Source organism: Pezoporus occidentalis, unplaced genomic scaffold, assembly GCF_034315485.1.
Source record: "Pezoporus occidentalis ecotype Australia unplaced genomic scaffold, CSIRO_AGI_Poc_V1 ctg3, whole genome shotgun sequence".
Classification (NCBI taxonomy): Eukaryota; Metazoa; Chordata; class Aves; order Psittaciformes; family Psittacidae; genus Pezoporus; species Pezoporus occidentalis.
The window spans coordinates 12184307-12205915 of record NW_026914940.1 but is presented as its reverse complement, the minus strand read 5'-3'; the positions used below and the strand labels follow the sequence as shown (position 1 = coordinate 12205915).

The following is a 21609-nucleotide window of genomic DNA, read 5'->3' as shown; positions in this document are numbered from 1 at the left end:
CTTCCTCCCTGCAGCAAACAGTCCCTCTGTAGGCATAAACTGACTTCCTCTTGCTTTATTTTCAGCATCCCAAGTATACTATATGGTACTTATCAAAAGATAGCCAAAGCCTGAGGATGAAAAATTGCAGTTGGTGGCCAGTACAAGAAGCACAGGCTGAACTACAGGCAAAGCGTGTTGTGCAGAAAACCTCTTTCTAGAAGGCTGCTGAAGCCTGCAAGATAAACTTCTGTAGGACATAAAAAATGGCCATCCTATAAGTCACTGCCTCCTTATTCCTCCAAGATGTATCTTCTAGTAATAGTTTTCTTCCCTCTAGCACGACTACAGTATGAACACAGGTGTATTTGGTACTTGCCCTGCTTTGTCTGAAGAGCTGTTTTTCTAATGCCAATTGGCTCTGGAATAAATCTGATTTTGCTCACTACCACCCCAGTAAATTCCATGGGTACATTCACCTAAAAAGATAAGGACACTGCAGGCCTGCATAGACATGCATGTACCAACACCTCACCATGAATTTATCTGATGCATACGCTCTGCATTCTAGAAGAGGCTTCCAGAGAACCACATAATCTATTACAGAAGCAATAAACGGCTCAAGCCACTGGGGTTTTTTACATCCCACAAAGAGAGAATGAGTTCTACGTGAATAATTCCCTTTTTCTGAACTGAGACTGGTCTTCTGCTGTTCATCAAGCTGTATAAGGATGGAGTGATCACCTCTTTTACTAGAAAAGCAAATCAGATCATTTACCGACAGTATGCCGTTTATGGGAGCTCTGCAACCACAACTGCTCTTACTGCATGGAATTCAAGCTTTGCAATCTTTAGTGTGAGATACTTAACTTCAGTAAACAGTTTACTGTTCCTATGAGGTGCAATATTCATAAAAAACGTATCAATTCTTTCATAATACTATTAAATCCATTGTAATTAACAAATTCCCAATTACACACCAGAGTACAGCTGGCATTAACAACATCTATTCTTAACTGTTTCAAATACAGTAATTTTTATAATCTTTCCAAATAAAGTTTGCTAATCAGAAACATTCTGTACAGAAGGATTTACAGAGATGCACAGATGCTTCCATGGTAGAAGAACTGGTTTTCAAGGAGAAGAGACATTTCTGATGGTGCTTCTTCCACTGTTGTTACTTCCATCGAAAATCTTCAGGTCTGGAAAGAAAAAACAACAACAAAAAAAATGCTTTAAGAAATGTATTGGAACTGCAGGGACTTTGGTTTAAGGATGCAAGAACAGCCACATGTATTTTTATTTCCTTATCCTGGTACTTGAAGTTTTGTGCTAAAGAAGAATAACAGTATTTTTTGGATTGCACAAAAAAGACAGAACAAATCAGTTTGCTCAGACCTCTAGGAATTTACAGACATCAGGGCTAGTTGGTCAAGGTGTTTCTTACGAGCCACTCCTGCTTTCCTAAACAAACCACAAAGCATCTTTAACTGAACACAGTCTCACAAGGATTTTAAACACCAGTATTAATTTCTCTCTGCTTTTAATAAATGACTAACCTGTGCATAAAATGGCAAGTTTTAAGTTAAAAGCACAGTACACCACAACACTGCTGGAATAATTAAAACCAATGATTTCAACAAAAACCTACTTTGCATCTTAAAGTTTCTGCAATCCTTTCTGCTTGGATGGCAAATGTGAAAAACATGCAGACAACTGGCTGCTCTTTGTAATCCTTCACAGTCCCCTCTTCAATCACGTCACTCACTCTGCCTGACACACATCTACTAGTGCAGAAGCCACGTTCTCCCTGAAACCATGAGGTTCAGACTAGGTAAGAGTTTTAGAAGAATGCTAAGTTTGAAGGCTAGATGCAAGTCTACATCCCTAACAGGTCCTGGAGAGAAGTTAGGGCTCTGCCCAGCTGCTTAAAAAAACCCAAATAGTGCAGGGTGATGGCTTCTGACGTGCTTAGGATACAACCTGCATGTGCTCAGCATGAACAGGCTGCTCCTCATAGCATGCTGCACCCCTGACTCACGCTGCCTGCGACAACACAACCTGTTATCAGTACAGCAGACCTTCGTTCCTGACTCTTCTGACTGCTTCTCTTATACACAAACCAAAACAGGTCATGTGAACTGCCTCTCACTATTGAACTGAACAAGAGATGTAGTAACAAAGGTTTTGGAAACATGTGATGGGACACAGGGTCAGCAGATTTACTGTGAAGTGAAATGAAAACAGCCTGGAATACAGGAAAAGCTGCAATTCACAACAGCTAATAGCAAACCAAGCTAAATTTACAATGGTGGTAAATTTTATCATTAATTTTGTTCATAAATGCAAATTAAAAGCAGACAATGAAGTCATTCATGCAATTCTTGTACAAGCCTGTAGGTTCTCAATTGAAAGCAATTCAGTCTGTGCTATTTCAAGTGTACTGTATAAAATTTGATGATTATATGAAATTTAAATAACAACTATAAAGATGAGCGGGTGGTCCCACTGTAATGAATTGTAAAGCCTCTCTGTTTTCCATTTTAATTCTATATTAACGTTTGGATTTGTATCTTTTGTGCATGGAAGAATTGCTATAAGCAGTAATACCTGAGCAGTCTCAACATTTGATGGCTTATAGGCACTGGGAAGTCAAGTCATGTTTCCTAGAATCCTGGGTTTCAGTACTCGCACATATTCCATGTTTTGTTACTCAGATCTCACCCCTGCATACCAGAATATATACTTGTATCACATTGCCTGTGGTGTGTTAAGAGAGCTGGAGTTTAAAAAAATCTCAGCAGAGACTTAAAAGTTTTATCACCACATCCATCCTAGACAGGTGGACCTGTGCTGAAAGATTTTACAGATGCTGCATGGTGAAGACATCATTGTCTTGGAGCTTATAGTTATTACTCTTTTTTATAGGCCTATTTGGTGTCTTGCACATTGCTCAAAGGATTTTGCATTTCTATTTGAATGGCACATTTAAAACTTCAATCTTGGGTTAGGCTGGAGTGCTGCACAGTTAATACTTTGGGGTGAAAATCCAATTACTTTTTTGTTCTTGCTTGTAATCTGCATTTCAACCTTAATGCTCATTGCCTTAAAAGTTAAATGCATAAACCACTGGACTTTTAGTTTACAGTTTTACAAAGCTAATGAAGCTTAAAAGCAGGATTTTCTACACTAAAACACTTGTGTGAACAAATACAAAAGTTTTTAAAGCCTTTTCTACTGCCACAGTAGGCTTTTATGCTGACTAGTGCTTGCCTGTCGAGGCCACAGATTCTGCTTTTAGAGTCCTTGACACTAGGAAACCTAAGCCTTGAAAAACACTGCCTTTGGCAAAAGCGTTATAAATATTTTGTCAGACAAAGAATATGAACCCACGAAAAACCTTGTCTACTCAGAGAGAATTATGTTACTTGTGAACACCAATGGGCGTTCATTGATAAATGACATAAATCCATGCAAGAGTGTTCTTCAATGCAGCACTTTTGCCCTTCCCCAGCAAAGCACCAAGTTAATGCATTTGGAACAAAGGAAACAGTATCTTCTAGAAGAGATGGTTCAGAAATTCACCCAAAGGCAGGACTTCACATACCTGGTTCTTTTTTTTTTTTTAATTAAAGGTAACATTTGTGAGGAAAAAAAAAAAGCTGCATATTGACAGCAGGCTCCAAGACAAGGGGAAATAGGTGGCAGAAAGTGGGAAGTTGCATCTCTGAAATCTGCTGAAAGGCAAAATATAATGGGTTCACTGAAAATACTCAACTTTGCTCTGTGCAGCAGATGTCTGCCATTAAAATATGTAAAAAAAATGCATCCCACTAAAATTTTATCCTGCACATAAACTGCATTACGGCACAGTTCAATGAATACTAGGCAAAATACTCTGCAAATTAAATTAACATCCAGTTACACCATGCATCTCAGCGCTTCTCTCTCTTTAATACTTTAGCACTGAGGACCTCATATCTGAGGACTGGCCGAGAGAGCTGTGAATGTTCAGCCTGCAGAAGGAAAGGCTCAGGGGGATATCATCAAAGAAGTGAGGGTGCAGAGAAGATGGGGCCAGGTTCTTTTCAGTGGAGCCCAGTGAGAGGACCAGAGGCAATGGGCACAAACTGCAATGCAGGACATACCATCTGAATATCAGGAAACACTTGTTTCCCTTTGAGACTTTTACTGTGAAGGTGACCAAGCACTGGAGAAAGCTGCCCAGAAAGGCTGTGGAGTCTCCATCCTTACAGATAATCAAAAGCTGTCTGGAAACTATCCTGAACAAGTGGCTCTAAGAGGCCTTGCTTGAGCAGAGCAGTTGGACAAGATGACCTCCAGCCAACTGGTCTGCATCAGTAACAGCATAATGCCATTAGCATTGCTTTTCAGACAAAACTGTAGCTGCGTAGACACTGAAGACAGAATTCACAATGGCAAGCTTTAGTCTAAGGAGACTCCTCAAGTCATCCCTAAAGTCACTGAAGACAGACACGGCTTCCCCTGTGTATTTTAAATAAAGATCCATTTTATTTATACCAAATGAAGCTTAAACTACCTGCACTAAATTAATACTGAAGTTTAGTGACCATACTTGTGTTTCCCTAACAACCAACCACCGACTAACGTACACCACTTTTTGCAGCTGTATAAAACAAGGTTATCTTTAATCTAGGTCATTTCCCTGATGCTCTTTATTCTCTTGCTACAAAAGCAGAATGGAAAGGCAAGAAAAGTGATGGATGACACTTGAAAAGCAGCCTTTTTGCCAGAAGAAATGCTCATGAAGCTATGACCTCAGCCTCTGCGTATCTCAGATGGCAAACAGAAACTAACAGTACAAAAACACCTACTTAGATAGTTGCAACTACGATGGGACCCTTCCCCTCCCCAATATTCAGTATTCTTTTCCAATATGATGTGAAACGTGCTCTTCCTAGGGTATTTTTCCTGTCAAGTAGACAGAACAGAGAACCTTTCCAGAAGTTAAATGTTCAATTTTCAACTCCTGGAGTGAATATTTATTTCCATCAACTCTGAACAGACTTGCTGCACAGTTACATCTTTATTAAATTCTTGTCAGCACATTCCAACAAAGATGTTTCTCTTTCCCTAGCAATGTTTTGTGGAGGTAAAACAGCCTCAGAAAAAAAAATAAGGGGGCAAAGGGGGAGGTGTTACTCTGTGTAGGCCAAATCTAAGCATCACCAATCTGCATTACACTGCAATATCTTGATTAAAAAAAACATATAGGCCAACTTCACTGCCTTATTTCTCATGTGAGAGAACATCTTGTAATACAGCCCCTACAGCACGCAGATGAAAAACAGCATTACCTCAAAGAAATAAGGTTAAGGCTCTAGGGTAAACTTGACACTATTTTATAAGTAGAGAAGTTAATTTATAATCCTTTGCAGCATTTTGATTTTCAGACAATCCCTTAAAAATCCATAATTTGTTAATAAATCAGAATACTTCTTCAAAATGACATATTTTAATCCAAATTATTCTGGTTCTTTCAGAACTTCTAAATGCATTGGGACTAGCTATGATGTAATTTAGAATAGATGTTGCTCTTCCTTCTTCCAAAAGAAGTCACACACAATCCTAGTTTTTTCAAACACATGCTGCTGGTAGAATAGCATTTGATAACATGACCTCATCTTTCAAGCTCAAAAAACCTGGACAGTCATCTTTCCATAAAGACTTGTAATAGTTTTGTTATGTTGCATTGTTCAAGGCGCTTCAAAAGAAATTATACAAAGTCAAATTTTATGGAGTTACTACAGTCATTTGTATGCTCACAAGACTGTATTCATGACTGGTAACTAATGGTTTCAAAGCTGCCTCTGCTAAGGAATAATACCACCAATGCTGCAGAAGTGACCTGTCAATACCTGCTCTTGACTCAGCAATGCACACCTGGTTTGGAGGCTTTGAAGATCTCAAATGGCATTTTTCTCTTCACCTGCGGGCAATTATCTCACCATTGGAGAACATGACCCAGGGAGCCAGAGTTCCCTGTACCTTCTGCAATCTCACCACAATAACAATGAGTGCTCAGAAGGGACTGACTGCATCAGCACTGTAAAAGGTCAGTGCCTTAAGGCCAACTAACACTGCACACTAATAAACTGAGATGAAAGCACTGGTACAAGGGCAAAAGTTGAAAAGGATAGGCTTAGAATTCCGTGAAGATTTCACTGCATCCATGACTAAGAAAAAAAAAACCTGCATAGACATTAAAACCCCATAAAAATTAATAACCACCCTGTAAGAAAGGCACATCCGTCTTGTCCATTCACAGCCTGTACAATGCTCCCTGTTACTTGAAAAATTTCTTGTCTGGTAGGATACCCACTGTTGTGGCTTATCCATCAAAAAAGTCTTAATTCAGCGTTACAAAATGTTTTAAGAGTATCTCATGTCAGAGAATTTTAGGTCTGTGGCTTTATGATGTTTTTTTTTCCAGTGGCTTTTTGTCACCTTTCTTCCCCTGTTTCCTGCAGAACAGTGTAGAGATCCCCAAGCAGCTGAATGAGTGTCTTCAGGATGACTGTGGAGTTTTACAGAAGCTCTGCATGATGTTCCTACACAGATTTCAAGAATTCTAAGTAACAACAGGGATAAAAATCTCTCCAAACTTGGCTGAAAAGCTAGAATACAGAGAGAAATGTATTTTAATTGGTGCTGAAGTACTTCTAAACTACCCCAAATTTGTTAAGTAGTTCACCAATGACTTCCAGTGGCTCATAAATGTGTCTTTTAGGAGCATTATAAACAAGATTTGTTACAGAAGATGACAGATCAGGGAAGACTGATTAGTGAAAAGATTTTGTGGACTGATCACACCACTTAGTATCTAGCCCTCTGCTACTCTTTGGTCCAATTACTCTGAGGTAGCACTGGGTCTGTACTACTGTAATGCTCTTTATATTTATAGGAATCAGAATCACAGGAATGTGGGATTATTGCTAACTGATGACAGTCGGCTGCTTACACAGTATAAATCCATGTCTCATCTTTCATGTCCGCTTATTAATGGAAATACAAGTTTTTAACCTCTTCTTAATAACAAAAGCTTCAAGATATATCTTACATAAAACTGTTACACAATACAAATAGCCTGAAATTTGTGGTCTGTCTGGCATACTTTTTAAGGTTAATTTATGAATACAACTATAAAATTTTAAGTATCTGAAGATTCATTTTTATAGACAAACTTGAAAGACAGACTTCAACACAGAGCCGGAATTTACTGTAAACACAAGAGGAATATGTCTATTTTTCAGGTATACTTAGCACGCTGTGCCAAAGTCAACAGCTAGTAGGTTAAGTGCACCATAGCTAAAGGGGATTTCTGAACGCATTTCATCTGTTTGACTAATCACACCAGTAAATAAACCCCCAAGGATCAGACATGGCTATCATTCTCTGTAAAACCAAATTCTGTGGTTACACTCAAATATCAACAAGAGTTTGGAGCTAGGAGGCGGGAGTTAAAAAATTTTTCTACTCAAGATGTACCTACTATCCCAGGGTAGCTCTATGCCTCTGGTAAAATCATTTGTGAAACAGCTAATGATATTTAAACTAGGTATTAAATTCCCAATAACCACTTGGCCTATTCTTAGCCATGAACTTCTTGCTCTGCTTGGGGACAAAAGAATCTTTTCCATATTGGTGTAGTTCTCATGCAGACCATCATCTTGGCTAAAGAGCACTTCTACATGTATAACTTATTTGACTTGAAGAATAAACCACAGTAACAGGAGCTGCATGTAGTAACAAAACAGAGCAAGAAAAGGTGCCTTCACTGATACTGTTATGCCAGAAGAGCTAGAGTGACTAACCCTTTCTTGTGCACACAAAGCTTAAGATGAATCTTTTGTGGTCCTTGACTGTAGCTTGGATATTTTTCTACATAAAGCTAGCACTTATTTTAATTTTTAAAACATGTCTATAAATCAAGTCATCCAAACAGATGCTAACAATAATTTAGGTACATTTGTGAAATTAAGAATGGCTTATTACACTTTAAATTAAATTGGCTACAACACCAGCTTATCTAAAAACATATTAAGTAAAACTGAACTAAGCTGTTTAAAAATTCCTGTCAATCCTAGATTTTGACCTGGATTATATGAATTCTGTCTGGAAAATTATTCACGTTAAACCAATGAAATGTTCATGCAAATTTCATCTCAGTGAGAATTTCTGCAAATGAAAGTTTTTTCTTTAAGTGATATATTCTGCTAAAACCTGTAGGACTGTAGCAATAACAGCACTGTACACTTGGCTTTGTCCAAGGAATGACGTTATTCTTCAAATAAACAGAGAACTGGGTAAAGGAATGGTGAAATCCTTTCCAGACTTACTGTCAGCACCAAAAGTCAAAAAAACAAATCTAGACATTCATAAAGAGCAATTAAAAATTAATTCTAATTTCATCTGTGCAAGTAGTTCAACAGTATGTATACAGCCATTCTCATATTGCTTGTCAAATTACCACTAATTTAGTTTCTATTCTTGCATATGAGATCAACAAATTTTAGCAGAAGGAGAAAGTAGCTTTGGAACTTTCTTTTTGAGAGCCTCTTCAGACAGCTGAGGTGAAAGCGCCCAGTTCCCCTTTTATTAAATCTCTCACCTTCAACTCTGGTTTTAGATACAACCTAAGCTGCCCTCAGGTAAAGGATATGAGAATCAATAGCATTGGTGTGTTTCATGCATGCTAGAGAAAAGCCAGTAATTCACTGTAATAGGCTAAACAATCTAAACATGAATGTGTCAGGTTTTTAAGGTGATTAAGCTACTGACCCTCCTAGATTAACGTTCATACCTAATGTAAAGAGCAATTTTCTTCTCAAGTATCTATGTGGCTTCTTGTCCACGGGAGTTTAGATTAAGCTCTGGTAGCCTGAAATGTGAGACTTAACTATCTTCAAGTCTCCTGTTAAGAAAAATGCTACACAGAATCCTGATATATTTTATGCCCTTACTATAAAGTTACCAGTGATAATTCCCAGATTTTAGTGAGGGTTAATGATCTCCAGACAGTTACAGGAATTCCTACCAAGAACCTAAAAAGCCAGAGAAAATGAACTTCTAGAGGGATTCCTCGAAGAGTACACTGGAACAGAACTGGCTGCAGGGGCAGGACAGTTTTCTCCTGGTTTATACAGTTTGTTTTTGGGAAAAAGTAAGACTGGCTCCAGTTTTTCACAGAAGTTTGTGTTGGCCACTTCTCTCAACACTGACACATGGCAGCTTGGATTTGGGAAGGATAAGCATTCAAGTTGGAAGGGCAGTACTTATTCCTATTACAGAAACACCCCATAACCCAAGAAAAGAACCAAACACTGCCACATAAGGCATGATACAAATAAAACCAAACCCCCAAAAGTTGCACTCACACACTCTGCAGCTAAGCAGGAACTAAGAAAAAGGCTGAAGAAACATGCTTATTTCAGTGCAGAATTTTTAAGAGCTTCTGAATGAACTTAAGATGGTCCTTAGAAAAATAGCTCAAGACCTCAACATTTGCAGAGAAGATCTTTATGGTTTTCTTTCTGAGAGTCTCCATATAGCTGGAGTTAACTACTCCTACAATTTTATCTGAAGAAATTAACAGACAAAAAAAACTTAACTAAAGAAAACACCTGCCAGCATCTTGCAATTATAGATAGAAGTACTGTTCATAACATCATTTCAGCCCCATAACCAGTATCTCTCTGGCATCTTCTTCAGCTCGGTTACCTACTATATCCCAGAACTAATTTGGGTAACCAAGAATAGAAACTTACACTAGAAATATTAGAATTGTGCAAGACAAAATAACAAGCAGAAAGGGCAACTGCGGCTGAGAGGGTATCTTAATCCCAAAGACTTTGTTTACCAGCACCTACAAATTTGCTTGCTAGGAACATTAGCTTCAGGTTGCCAGATGCTGGCAGGGCTAGCTTTAAGGAACAAAAAGCTAGGGAAGAACTGGGAGTTAACATTAGCACAGGATGTGTATGAGGATTATCAGAGCCATCTGCAGTTCACAGGTGTCCAACATGCTTGTGTTTCATCACCTATACACTTTGTGGCAACACTGTGATTCTCTGCTTTCAAAGCCACTCAGCATTGCTGGTGAACTACCAAGAATCTGTGTCCCATGCCAGGGAGGGGACATGAAGTGTCAATACTAGGATCAGGTCCAGCCCATGGTGCTCAGCTGAAACTGAATTACGGCTTCAGACTAGGCTCTGCAACCCCCTGCTTCAAGCAGGATGTACAGATGGGTGCCAGAAATCAAGCAAGTTACTCAGAAAAAAAAAATATTAAAAAGGTGTTTGGTTTTCTTAAACCAAATTTCAGCATTTACAATACATCAAGTTTTAAAACCATCAAAAGTGTTCAAGGGCTTTTTTTCCCTGAAGGACAAGTAAGAGGCTGTCTGGCCTGAGGAGAGTTCCTATGAAGGCTGGCAGTGGAACAGCCACTCAGTATGCACAACCAGCACCAGCCCTAGGGTACTCCTGGAAATCAGACGGCTCTGCTTTCTTCAGGGAAACTCTCAGGAATGCATCCATCTAACTCGAACAACACAGACTGGCTGTTCTATATATTTGGTAACATTCTTATTTAAATACTTCTTCAAAAACAATTTCCTGCCTTTAAAAAAGTCTAAAACCACAAATATATATATATATATATATACCCAGACAGTTAAACAACTTTAAAACGGTATATAACAGGAAAATTTACACGAGTCTGACGTACCCTTGCTTTTATGGAACAGTATTGTTTGCTTAGTCATACGTGACTGGCGAATTCTGTGATGACTTCTGTTTAAAACTCATTTAAAAGACATTCAATCTGAAACTTCAAACACACTTGAAATAATGGTTTCATTCATGGTAAGAAGCTATGAAATCAAACTCTGTCAAAGGAACTAGTTTTTGATCTTTTTCCCCCCTCTTAATGTGTCTGGAAAAGACATAATTTAACTTTCCTGTATCTACATGGTTTTCCACCACACTCATTTCAGACCTCTCCATCAAGGATCTAAGAGAGAAGCTCTGCACAACCTGGGAAGTCAATTGCTCCCAGTTAGGGGTAAAAGGAAAGAATGCCCAAAGAAAACCACTCTCACTGGAAACATTCCGGCATTTAATTCTCTGATTTCATGGAGCAGGATCTTGACGTCCTATCACGAACTCTACTGTGGTGGAAGGAGGGGTGACAGGAAGGCTCTCCACTCTGGAAAACAAACCATTTGCTAGGTTTTCCACACCAGACCTGGGCTTTCCTTAAAAACCATTTCCACTTGGATATTGTATATTTGTCCATGGTGTGTCAGGCTCCAATTACCAGCAAAACAGCCTTGAAAAAAGCATCTGTAGCAAGACATTTTGACACAAAAATATAGGCAGACAGTCCAACAAGATCATTAGCAGCACTGAACATGTTCTCTTCACATTCCAAATGAAAACTACTTACATTATTACTTCAGATTATAGAGAAAAAGGCTCTTTTTCCTCCTAATACTAGTAACTTCTCATATAAATTCACTACTTTATATTCATGCCCTATTACCTGTCTTATTTTATATACAGGGAGAGTGCAAGTTTTAATGTAAAATTTTAAAAGATTAATTTTCTTGTTGTAATTGTGTTTACCTCTATAGCCTTGCATACCTTTAACCAAATATGCTTTTGATTTTTTTCCATTAAAGGACAAAGCTTTGTAAAAGGGCTAGTATCAACTACATTACTTCTTTTTCATAGAAAGATGTGCCACAAGAGTGTCTCCCTCTAACTCCTTTTTTTAAAATCACTTTCAGAGGAATTTAATTCCCTTTTGAACCTCTAACTCTTTGTTAAACAGAATTCCAAGCTCAGAATTCCATGGAAGATAAAGACTAACTAAAATCAAGTCATGTAAGGCAGAAAGACTTATTAAAACCATCTGAAGAAAAGGAAAATTAAACAAATAAGCGTTTATAGTTTCCCTGCATCTTTCATTTTCTGATTTATTGTAGGGACTGCTCTTACTGCTTGGAGGCTATCTATGGGTTCTGCAGAAGCTCACAAACCAAAGTACACAACAGTAAACACACAGGCCTTTTATACCCTGAATGCAGCACACAGAGGACAAGAAAAGGCTACTTATTTTAGTACTATGTGCTCTTACCCAGACTTCCAAGACCTAGGACAGCATAGCAAACAATAGCCCAAGGAAAGCCAAACAGGACTAACCCTACTAGCAACATATGCACTGGGGGTTTTAAATGCCCTTTATTAAAATATTGATCTAGTTTAATATTTACATTTTTTCACTTTCATCGTACATTAAGAACCAGAGAATAATTTGCATCAGAAGGGACCACACTCAAAATGGGACTAATTTCAGTATTACATCAGGTTGCTCAGGTAGTCGTGCAGTTAAGTACTGAGCATCTCCAAGGCTGGACATTCCACAACCCCTCTGCCAGCTGGAAAAGAGTAAGATGACGAGAAACCCAAACAGAAAGCCAGTTTTGTGTTCTGAGATACAGATGTTTTCCTGCAATATCTGGATTTCTGAGTAACAACTCATGTAGCCTTTACAGTTCCTCTTCTAAAACAATTTTGGTGTCAGGTAATTGGCTTTTTTTGCTACACCTCAAATTATAAGGAATATCAGATTTATACAACGTCATTTTAACTGACTTCTCTCAGCTCTGTTGAACAAAGCTATTAGCATTTTGTCCCTTTTGGGGCTCATTTTTAAGAGAACATTTTTGCTATATGCCTCTAAAAAGCTGACATCATTAAAGAACACGTAAATATTTAAATCTTTGTTATTTTTACAGTCTTTCAAAGGAATAATGCAAACACTACTTCTTCCATGGGCTCACACACACTGAAAAAGCTCAGAACACAGTCTATTACAGTTGGATATTCATATAGCCTTCCTATTAGTGCCTTTGAAGCAAAGCTGTTTCTTCTCAGACATTTTAGCTGGCACTTTAATCAGAACAGCGACCACTACCATTCACTTTAAGACCCCTTTAACAGACTTTGGAGTTTTAATTTACCACATCAGAAAGTTATTTTGCCAAATTTGCTCAATTCTGTATCTTTTATTTCACAATTAATCCCTTCCCCACATGGCACTTTTAGTGATAGAGAATCACAATACATTTATTACCCCAGTCAAGAAAAGCATTAATATTTTTCCCATTGATTCAAATTGGAAACTCTTCCCAACGTCAAAACTGCCAGAGAAGTGAGCTGAAGGTTAAAGAAAAACTTATCTGACACTAGTACTTCACAGCCACAATGGTCTGGTTGCAGGCCAGGACAAGAAGCTGAAATTACAACAGCAACAAACCCTGCGGCTAGTGAAGATGGTAGATAACCAACCTCCATTCCTGATCCCTCTGCTAGGACTTAACAGTTCCTGAGAGCAGAAAAGATGGTAGGACTATAGTCCAACACAGCAAAGGTATGGTAATATGTTCTTCTGCCTTTAAAAGTGGCTCTAACTAGCCTCTATAACTGGTATGCAGTAAAAAAGGCTATATACAAATAGCGCCAAAAATCAATCTGGACTAGGCAGCAGAGGAAAGAAATATAAAAAGGTGAATGCATATTTTCTCTGTGCTTTGAATTCCTCCAGAGGAAATGGTTCCAAGAAATGATGGGAGGGGAATTCTAACGTCAAATCTAGCTTCAAAAGTGTTCTTACTTGCAGATTTCCCCCAAGGATCAACATACTCAAGCAGTCTTCTCAATGCTGACATGAAGGTATTAGGAAACTTAGTTTGACAGCAGTGACGGAATTAGATGGCATCAAGTTTACTTGTCTTCTGCCACACACTCCTACATGTCAACACAATTAAGGCGACTCAGTGCTGAGGAGGTGAAGTCAAGCAAAACTTTGGCAGTGTGTGCGGACAAAGAGAAGTATTTCAAAAGCTCTGACAGCATAACACCATTTCCTTTGAAAAAAGGGACACTCCCAATTAGTTAAAGCTAAGTCCCAGCTTCCAATTCAAACAATTACTGTGTCAGAATCTTTATTAGTATTAGTACTAAAGACAATTATATGAGAGTATAATATAGCATAGCGCATGAGAGGCTTATCAGCTTTGATCTAACATATCACAGAATTCTGATCATTGGTGCAAAGTCTAAAGTTTCTCCAGGGCTAATCCAATGAGATCTCATAGGAATGAGGAGATCTCAGCATCTGCAACTCCATTCAGTAGTGAGGATAAAATCAAACATAGCAATTTGTGTAACTGACATAGCTTAGAAAAAGCCAAAACCAATCTACCTATTTCTACTCTGTAGAAGGCCTAAAGCATTACTGGACTTTGTTTCCTTTCAACAGAGAGTGTAATACTGGGGTGCCGCAGATTACAAAGAACTGATGCAGAGACTATTTTAGTATCATCTATGATCATCTAAATACAACTGATTTTTTAATAAACTTTTGAAAATATTACACATACTCATGAGAATATAGAAGAAATACAACAAACCCCAAGTCATTTCCAAAATGCTGTCAGTGCCCTTCCCATATTTTAGCACGCAGGCCTAAGTCAACCCACATCAAGTAAGCACTATCAGAAAGGAGAGCCGAGATACTGCTTTTTTTTGAGCGCGCAGAACACACTTTTAGGTGTTCCCCATATTCCACTCACACATTTAGGTGTTCTCTATGTGATATTTAATTTTTTCCTACTGAAATCCACATTAAATTCTACATATTGAAAATGAGAAGAAGAGCACAAATCAATGCTGATCATCTGGAAGACTGGTGATCATAGAATTAAACCTAGCTAGAGGTATTAAAGATAACAGGAAGGGATTCTACAGGTACATAGCAAATAAAAAACAGACTAGGGAGAATGTAGGCCCCCTCACGAAGCTCTCAGGAGAACTGGCTACACAGGATTTGGAGAAGGCTGAGGTTCTGAATGACTTCTTTGCCTCAGTCTTCACTGGCAAAGGCTCTGACCAAACCACCCAAGACTTGGAAGGCAGATGCAGGGACTGTGAGAATGAAGACCTTGCACCCACTGTAGGAGAGGAACTGGTTCGAGACCATCTCAAAAATCTGAATGTGCACAAGTCTGTGGGTCCTGATGAAATCCATCCGCGGGTCCTGAAGGAGCTGGCAAATGAAGTTGCGAAGCCGCTGGCCATCATATTTGAGAAATCATGGCAGTCAGGTGAAGTTCCCGATGACTGGAAAAAGGGAAATATAACCCCCATTTTCAAGAAGTGGAAAATGGATGACCCGGGGAATTACAGACCAGTCAGTCTCACCTCTGAGCCTGGCAAAATCTTGGAGCAGACTCTCCTGGAAGGCATGCTAAGGCACATGAAAAACAACAAGGTGCTTGGTGACAGCCAGCATGGCTTCACTAAGGGGAAATCAGCCTGACCAATTTGGTGGCCTTCTATGATGGGGCTATGGAACTGATGGACAGGGGTAGAGCAGCTGATGTCATCTACCTGGACTTGTGTAAACCATTCGACACTGTCCCACATGACATCCTTGTCTCTAAATTGGAGAGACATCAATTTGATGGATGGACCACTCGGTGGATAAAGAACTGGCTGGATGGCTGCACACAAAGAGTTGTGGTCAATGGCTCAATGTCCGGCTGGAGACCAGTAACGAGTGGTGTCCCTCAGGGACCAGTGTTGGGACCGGTCTTGTTCAACATCTTCATCGCTGACAACATGGACAGTGGGATTGAGTGCGCCCTCAGCAAGTTTGCTGATGACACCAAGCTGTGTGGTTTGGTTGATACCCTGGAGGGAAGAAATGCCATCCAGAGGGACCTCGACACGCTTGTGAGGTAGGCTGATGCCAACCTCATGAAGTTTAACCATGCCAAGTGCAAGGTCCTACACCTGGGTCGGAGCAATCCCAGGCACAGCTACAGGTTGGGCAGAGAAGAGATTCAGAGCAGCCCTGAGGAGGACTTGGGGGTGTTGGTTGATGAGAAAACGAACATGAGCCAGCTTCAGTGTGCGCTTGCAGCCCAGAAAGCCAACTGTATCCTGGGCTGCATCAAAAGGAGCATGACCAGCAGGTCAAAGGAGGTGATCCTGCCCCTCTACTCTGCTCTTGTGAGACCTCACCTGGAGTATTGTGTGCAGTTCTGGTGTCCTCAGCATAAAAAGGACATGGAACTGTTGGAACAAGTCCAGAGAAGGGCCACAAGGATGATCAGGGGACTGGAGCACCCCACGTATGAAGACAGGCTGAGCAAGTTGGGGCTGTTCAGTCTGGAGAAGAGAAGGCTGCGTGGAGACCTCATAGCAGCCTTCCAGTATCTGAAGGGGGACTATAGGGATTTTGGAGATGGACTCTTCATTAGAGACTGTAGTGATAGGACAAGGGGTAACGGGTTAAAACTTAAACAGGGGAAGTTTAGATTGGATATAAGGAGGAAATTCTTTCCTGTTAGGGTGGTGAGGCACTGGAATGGGTTGCCCAGGGAGGTTGTGAATGCTCCATCCCTGGCGGTGTTCAAGGCCAGGTTGGACGAGGCCTTGGGTGATATGATTTAGCGTAAGGTGTCCCTGCCCAAGGCAGGGGGTTTGGAACTAGATGATCTTAAGGTCCTTTCCAACCCTAACTGTTCTATGATTCTATACAGTATTTGCTTCACAGCTCTTTGCCTTCAGCATTTAAAAGATCTGCCCTTCTAGAGCCCATCAAAGTTCTATCATCTCTGTGGCAGATGTACAGAGAGAAAGCTGAAGAAACAAGATAAATATACAACATTTGCAACTTCCTGAGCCACGAGTCACATCTGGAGAATCATATTTAACAGCCACTGATGGCCACACGCTTCCCTTTTTTGAATCCACTTAAAACTTCTACTCAGAACCTATATAGTTCTGAGACAAGAAGACAGAGAAAACATCCAAAAAGAAAAAATCAGAAGGGTGTGCATCTTTAGTAGTCATATGATACAGTCAATCCTCATGACATCACATCCTTCACCAAGTTCAATCACTAAAAGCTGAGGAAAAACATTCCACAAATGAAAGGTCCCATCCCCTCTCTGACATGCAGCGAAAACCTGACTACTTTGTGTGTAGATGTGCAAAGAAAAACTGACACTATGCATAAATATAGAGTTCTACACAGGCTTTCTCACTTAGGACTAGATAAATGTCACAGGCTAACTTTTTCCTGTTTTTACAAGGATTTGCAAGCAAAAGCCCACCAAGAGTAAGAACTTTCACTAAAAAATTACTTTGGTTTCAATTAAACATGTAAGAGAACAATGGAACATTACTCCAGTTTTCCCCTCAAAGCAATACAGATCCTATAAATATATGTGAAATGGATACAGACATTTGTCCTATATGCATTACTGGGATTTCTTTGTATTGGTCTGGCTTAAGCAGTGAGAGCTGCTGGTCCATGAAAGGAATTATGAGCTCTGCTTCTGAATTGCAAGAATGTTCTATTCAAGTGTTCATTTACTTTATCTTATTACCAGTTTTCTTCTGGATAAATTACATCTCTTGTTCAGATACCTCTGCTGCCTGATCCCCACTGCCTACAAAGGGTGAAGGCCCTTATTTGCATGTGCCTTATGATGCAGAGAAAATACATGACGTAATTTAAAATGTTTAATTTACTTTAAAAAAGCCCAACAAAACAACCCCTACCTCCCCCTTTAATATTAATCTGACCAAAGCAAAAAGCATCAGGCCCCTTTCAAAGGTATACCAACAGTTTTGGCCATGCACTGAAAATTACCTGGTTTCTCTTTCCATGGACAGACCATTTAAAAATACTCTCTTTGTTAAAGGCTTTCTTAAAAAAGGGTTACTGGTTTAGCTGTTGTACAATGATTTTTTTTGTACTGTACAGGCTTGCTACTATCTAGTCATGATTAGCTACAACTCTAAAACCATGTACTCACTGCAGATCATTCTCTAATAGTGCTCTTCAATCAGCTGGACATGAAAATCTCTGCTGAACCCTTTAAATTGACCCATGAAAATAGGAGGTATTCAGTTCTGGCACTTCGAATTCCTATGATTTGAACAAGACTTAGTGAAACACAAGAGGAACCACCTGAACATCAGAAAACACATTTTTTACTGTGAGGTCGACTGAGCGGTGGAACAGGCTGCCCAGAAAGGTTGTAAAGTGTCCATCCTTGGAAATATTAACAGTCTAGGCAACCAGCTCTAGATGGCCCTGCTTGAGCCAAGCGGTTGGATCAGACGACCTCCAGAGGTCCTTTCCCACTTCAACCATTCCGTGATCATTACCCTATCAAGACACCCCAGAGATCATATCTTAAGCAGAAAGCAGACTCATGAGAAATAAGTTACTACTACCACTTCAGCATCTGACCTCTCTCTGTGTGCAGCTAATGTGTGCTTCAGTGGAACTACTCAACAGGATGATGTATCATTTGAGACTCATACCAAGCCTATTTTTTAAGATTAGTGTATAGTATTAGTGTAGGAGTGAGTGCACAGGAACACTTTTTTTTTTTAATAGGAGAAAGAGAAACAACCTTTTAAAAGCTACTATTAAAATAGAAGTACCAGTAATCTAACTGGAGATAACCATCAAGTTGGTCCTGGGGTTAGCTTATACACACCTTTCCTCATCTCCCTGTCTGTTACATTTCCTCTGAAATTTCATTAGCATAATCAAGAGAGGAGCAATCTTTCAAAATTAATCTCTGTTAACTATTGTAATGAAATCCTGAATCTAAACAGGACTCTCAAAATGAACACAAGAGAAATTGTACTGGTACGAATCAGGAAACACCCACAATGTAACACATTATTTTCACTAGTGGGTTGACTCAATGCTGCCTGTGGTGGTATAAAGCAAACCGCAAATACTCATTCATATGCCACACAACTATTGTGGAACTGATTTTGCGCATGGAAAAAAAACTATTTATCAAAATAAATATGTGGTATAGTCCTTGCCAAACATCCACTCCCCAAGGTCTAATTTAGCAGAATTCTTTCATTTTCTCTGGAGAAAATCTGAAGGGTCCCTCACCTCCCCTCACAATGAGTCATTCCCTCACAGAGCTGCATGGTGTTTCCTTTGGCTATAGCTAACAGTTACATATTATAGAGCACAACTCAAATAAAGTAATGAAATGTTTTACTCATCTTTTACTAAACACACTTCGATGAAGTAAAGAGTTGAAAACATGTTTTTTAAGAAAAACTTTTCTCATTAAAAGAAAGGCCAGAAATACAAAAGCCTTAGCAACCACTCATTTTAATATGAGCATTCTTTGCTTTAATGATCTCCTGTCTCTCAAGACAAAAAGATAACATAAAGAGAAAAAGCATTACTTTTTTTTTAATTAAGGATAATGTGAGAGCCTATATTGTATATATTCAGTCAAAGTGCCCTTTTAAAAAAATCTGAGATACTTACGGAGTCCAAACCCTTGGAAATGCAGCAATTTCTTCTGGTGTATATTCATCTAACCTCTTGGGGACTACACGTGGCTGAGGAATCTCTTGTAGAAGATTCTTCTCTATATCTTCTGGAATAACCTGAGGAAGGTAAGAACAGTCTCAGCTATCTCCCTATTTTAAAAAAATAACACCAATTCCCCCTCAAATCCATACCAAAATCTGTCCACACTACTGCATTCTTCATGCTAAGTTTTTGACGTAAATAGAGGCATGTCTTATACGTCATAATTCTGGGAAATTAATAAAGACAAAAGCACCAACATTTCTGCTACATTTAAACACATAAATAAAAAGCAGCTTGATTTTTCTGAATTTACATTCTTATGACAAGAGTTTTGCTATTCCTAACACTCCCCCTTCACCTCCAAATCACACAAGAATGAAAATATAACTGCATGACTACTCACATCTTCTGGGAACAGGTGCAGTCTCTGCATCATAGTTCTTCTCTGAAGGTTTTTTGGAAGCATTCTATAAACAGTGAGTTTAACTATCTGAGGAAAGATAAGATGGTAACAAATAATCAGGGAGGCCACAAATAACACGAAAAAGGTAAGCTGCGTTTCCCTCTGCCTATTCCACAAGTAACTGAACCTGTTTTCAGTCAACTTCTTCCATGTTGATGAACTTTAGCACCACATTCAAAGGTGCTCTAGACCTCTAGACTTCTGTTTTGGCAGAAGAAATACTAACTCTCCATCATATAAAGACTTACTCTAACAGCCATACAGAAAATTTCAGCTCAGAAAGGTAAGAGCTATATTTAGCATTGTGGATGACTGCATATGATCATTCAACTTTGAAAAGAATTGAGAAGCTTTTTTATATACCACAAAAACTGGATAGGTTCTAACAAATTTACCAAGGGTTCCCAGAAACTAGTTTAACATGGATTTGCTGTGTTTGACATTTCTACATAATTAATACATCCTATCTTAAGCAATGCTGACACACCAAAACACTGCATTGTGAACGTATTATATATATTTATAATTTATTCTCTCGTTATTAGTTCCAGATGAACAATCTCATTTCTGAGCATCAGGAATGAATGGAATTTGTTCATCTATACTAGACTGTGCTTATTGAAAAGTAACAAAATTCAACAGGATTTCTCATGGACTCTAGTATAGATAGATGCCTGTAATTTAAATACAAAACACATCATTATAGAGAACATCTGTAAATGTAAAACAAGGCATGCAACTGTAGGAGACAAAAAGGGTTTTAGAAAGGACAGCAATGCACTTAGGGTTAGACCTATGTGCAATCTGGTAAGCAGGAGGTGTGCTCCACACCACCCAGACATAAAGTAGCTCCACATCAGGAATGCTTAGTGCAACCTTAAGCTGAAGTCGATAAGCCAAACTGAAATGCAGTGCACTAAGTACAAATGAATCTCCCAGGCATCTGGGCGTTTTGAAAAAAGTATTAAGCAAACTCACTTCCTTTAAGTAAATGAATTAAAGGAATTAAATTGAAATTTTAGAGACAATGACTAACACTGATTTCCCAGCTGGAACCACGTAATTATGGTAGAATGATTAATTATTGCAAGTGAAATTAACGGGAAGTGCAGGTTCTTAAGCTTGCAGGCATTTCTACTTGAATTCTGAAGTTAGCCAACACTCAAGCTAATTTGGCCCCAGTATTATTTTCATTTTGCCGCGTAGCAGACAGTAACATTGTCTTAGAATCCTCTTAAATGTGCATTAAAAGCCTTGAGAAACTCTGAAGTCATTTAGAGAACCCTCAACATCACGCAGATTCTCAGATGTTATGCAGCCAGTACCACCACCAAACCCATGGACAAATATAATTAAAACATACATATATGTAGATAAAGTACATCAGGTTGGGCAGAGTAATGTAAAGTGTTGATACCTTCTCTAATAAAAGTTAATAAGAAACTATTAGAAAAAAAGATGAAAACTAATGCTTTTAGGGATAAACTGTAGCTTGCTTGTACAGAAAACTACAGTTTATTTAGTCATGTGCTTAGACAAAGAACATAAGATGAAGACAGAAAATGGACTGTGACTGGTTTACTTCACTGAATACTGAAAATCAAGACAGACACCATAACAATATAAGAAAATACATAGATATGAGCAGCAGCTCATGTGAACAGCTCTTCTGCCAT

At 39.0% G+C, this 21609-nt stretch overlaps 1 protein-coding gene across 1 annotated transcript in view; it reads right to left on the bottom strand.

The window, feature by feature from the left end:
• Nucleotides 1–711: 711 nt before the first annotated feature.
• Nucleotides 712–21609, bottom strand: part of MRPL13 (mitochondrial ribosomal protein L13) — a 36565-nt gene continuing 15667 nt past the window's right edge. Inside the window, exons 5-7 of the mRNA XM_062627098.1 lie at nucleotides 19874–19960; nucleotides 19423–19544; nucleotides 712–1181 (exon numbers count right to left, since the gene is read on the bottom strand). Of these exons, the coding sequence (XP_062483082.1) occupies nucleotides 1157–1181; nucleotides 19423–19544; nucleotides 19874–19960 (234 nt within the window). The 3' untranslated portion in view covers nucleotides 712–1156. The remainder of the gene's footprint in view (nucleotides 1182–19422; nucleotides 19545–19873; nucleotides 19961–21609) is intronic.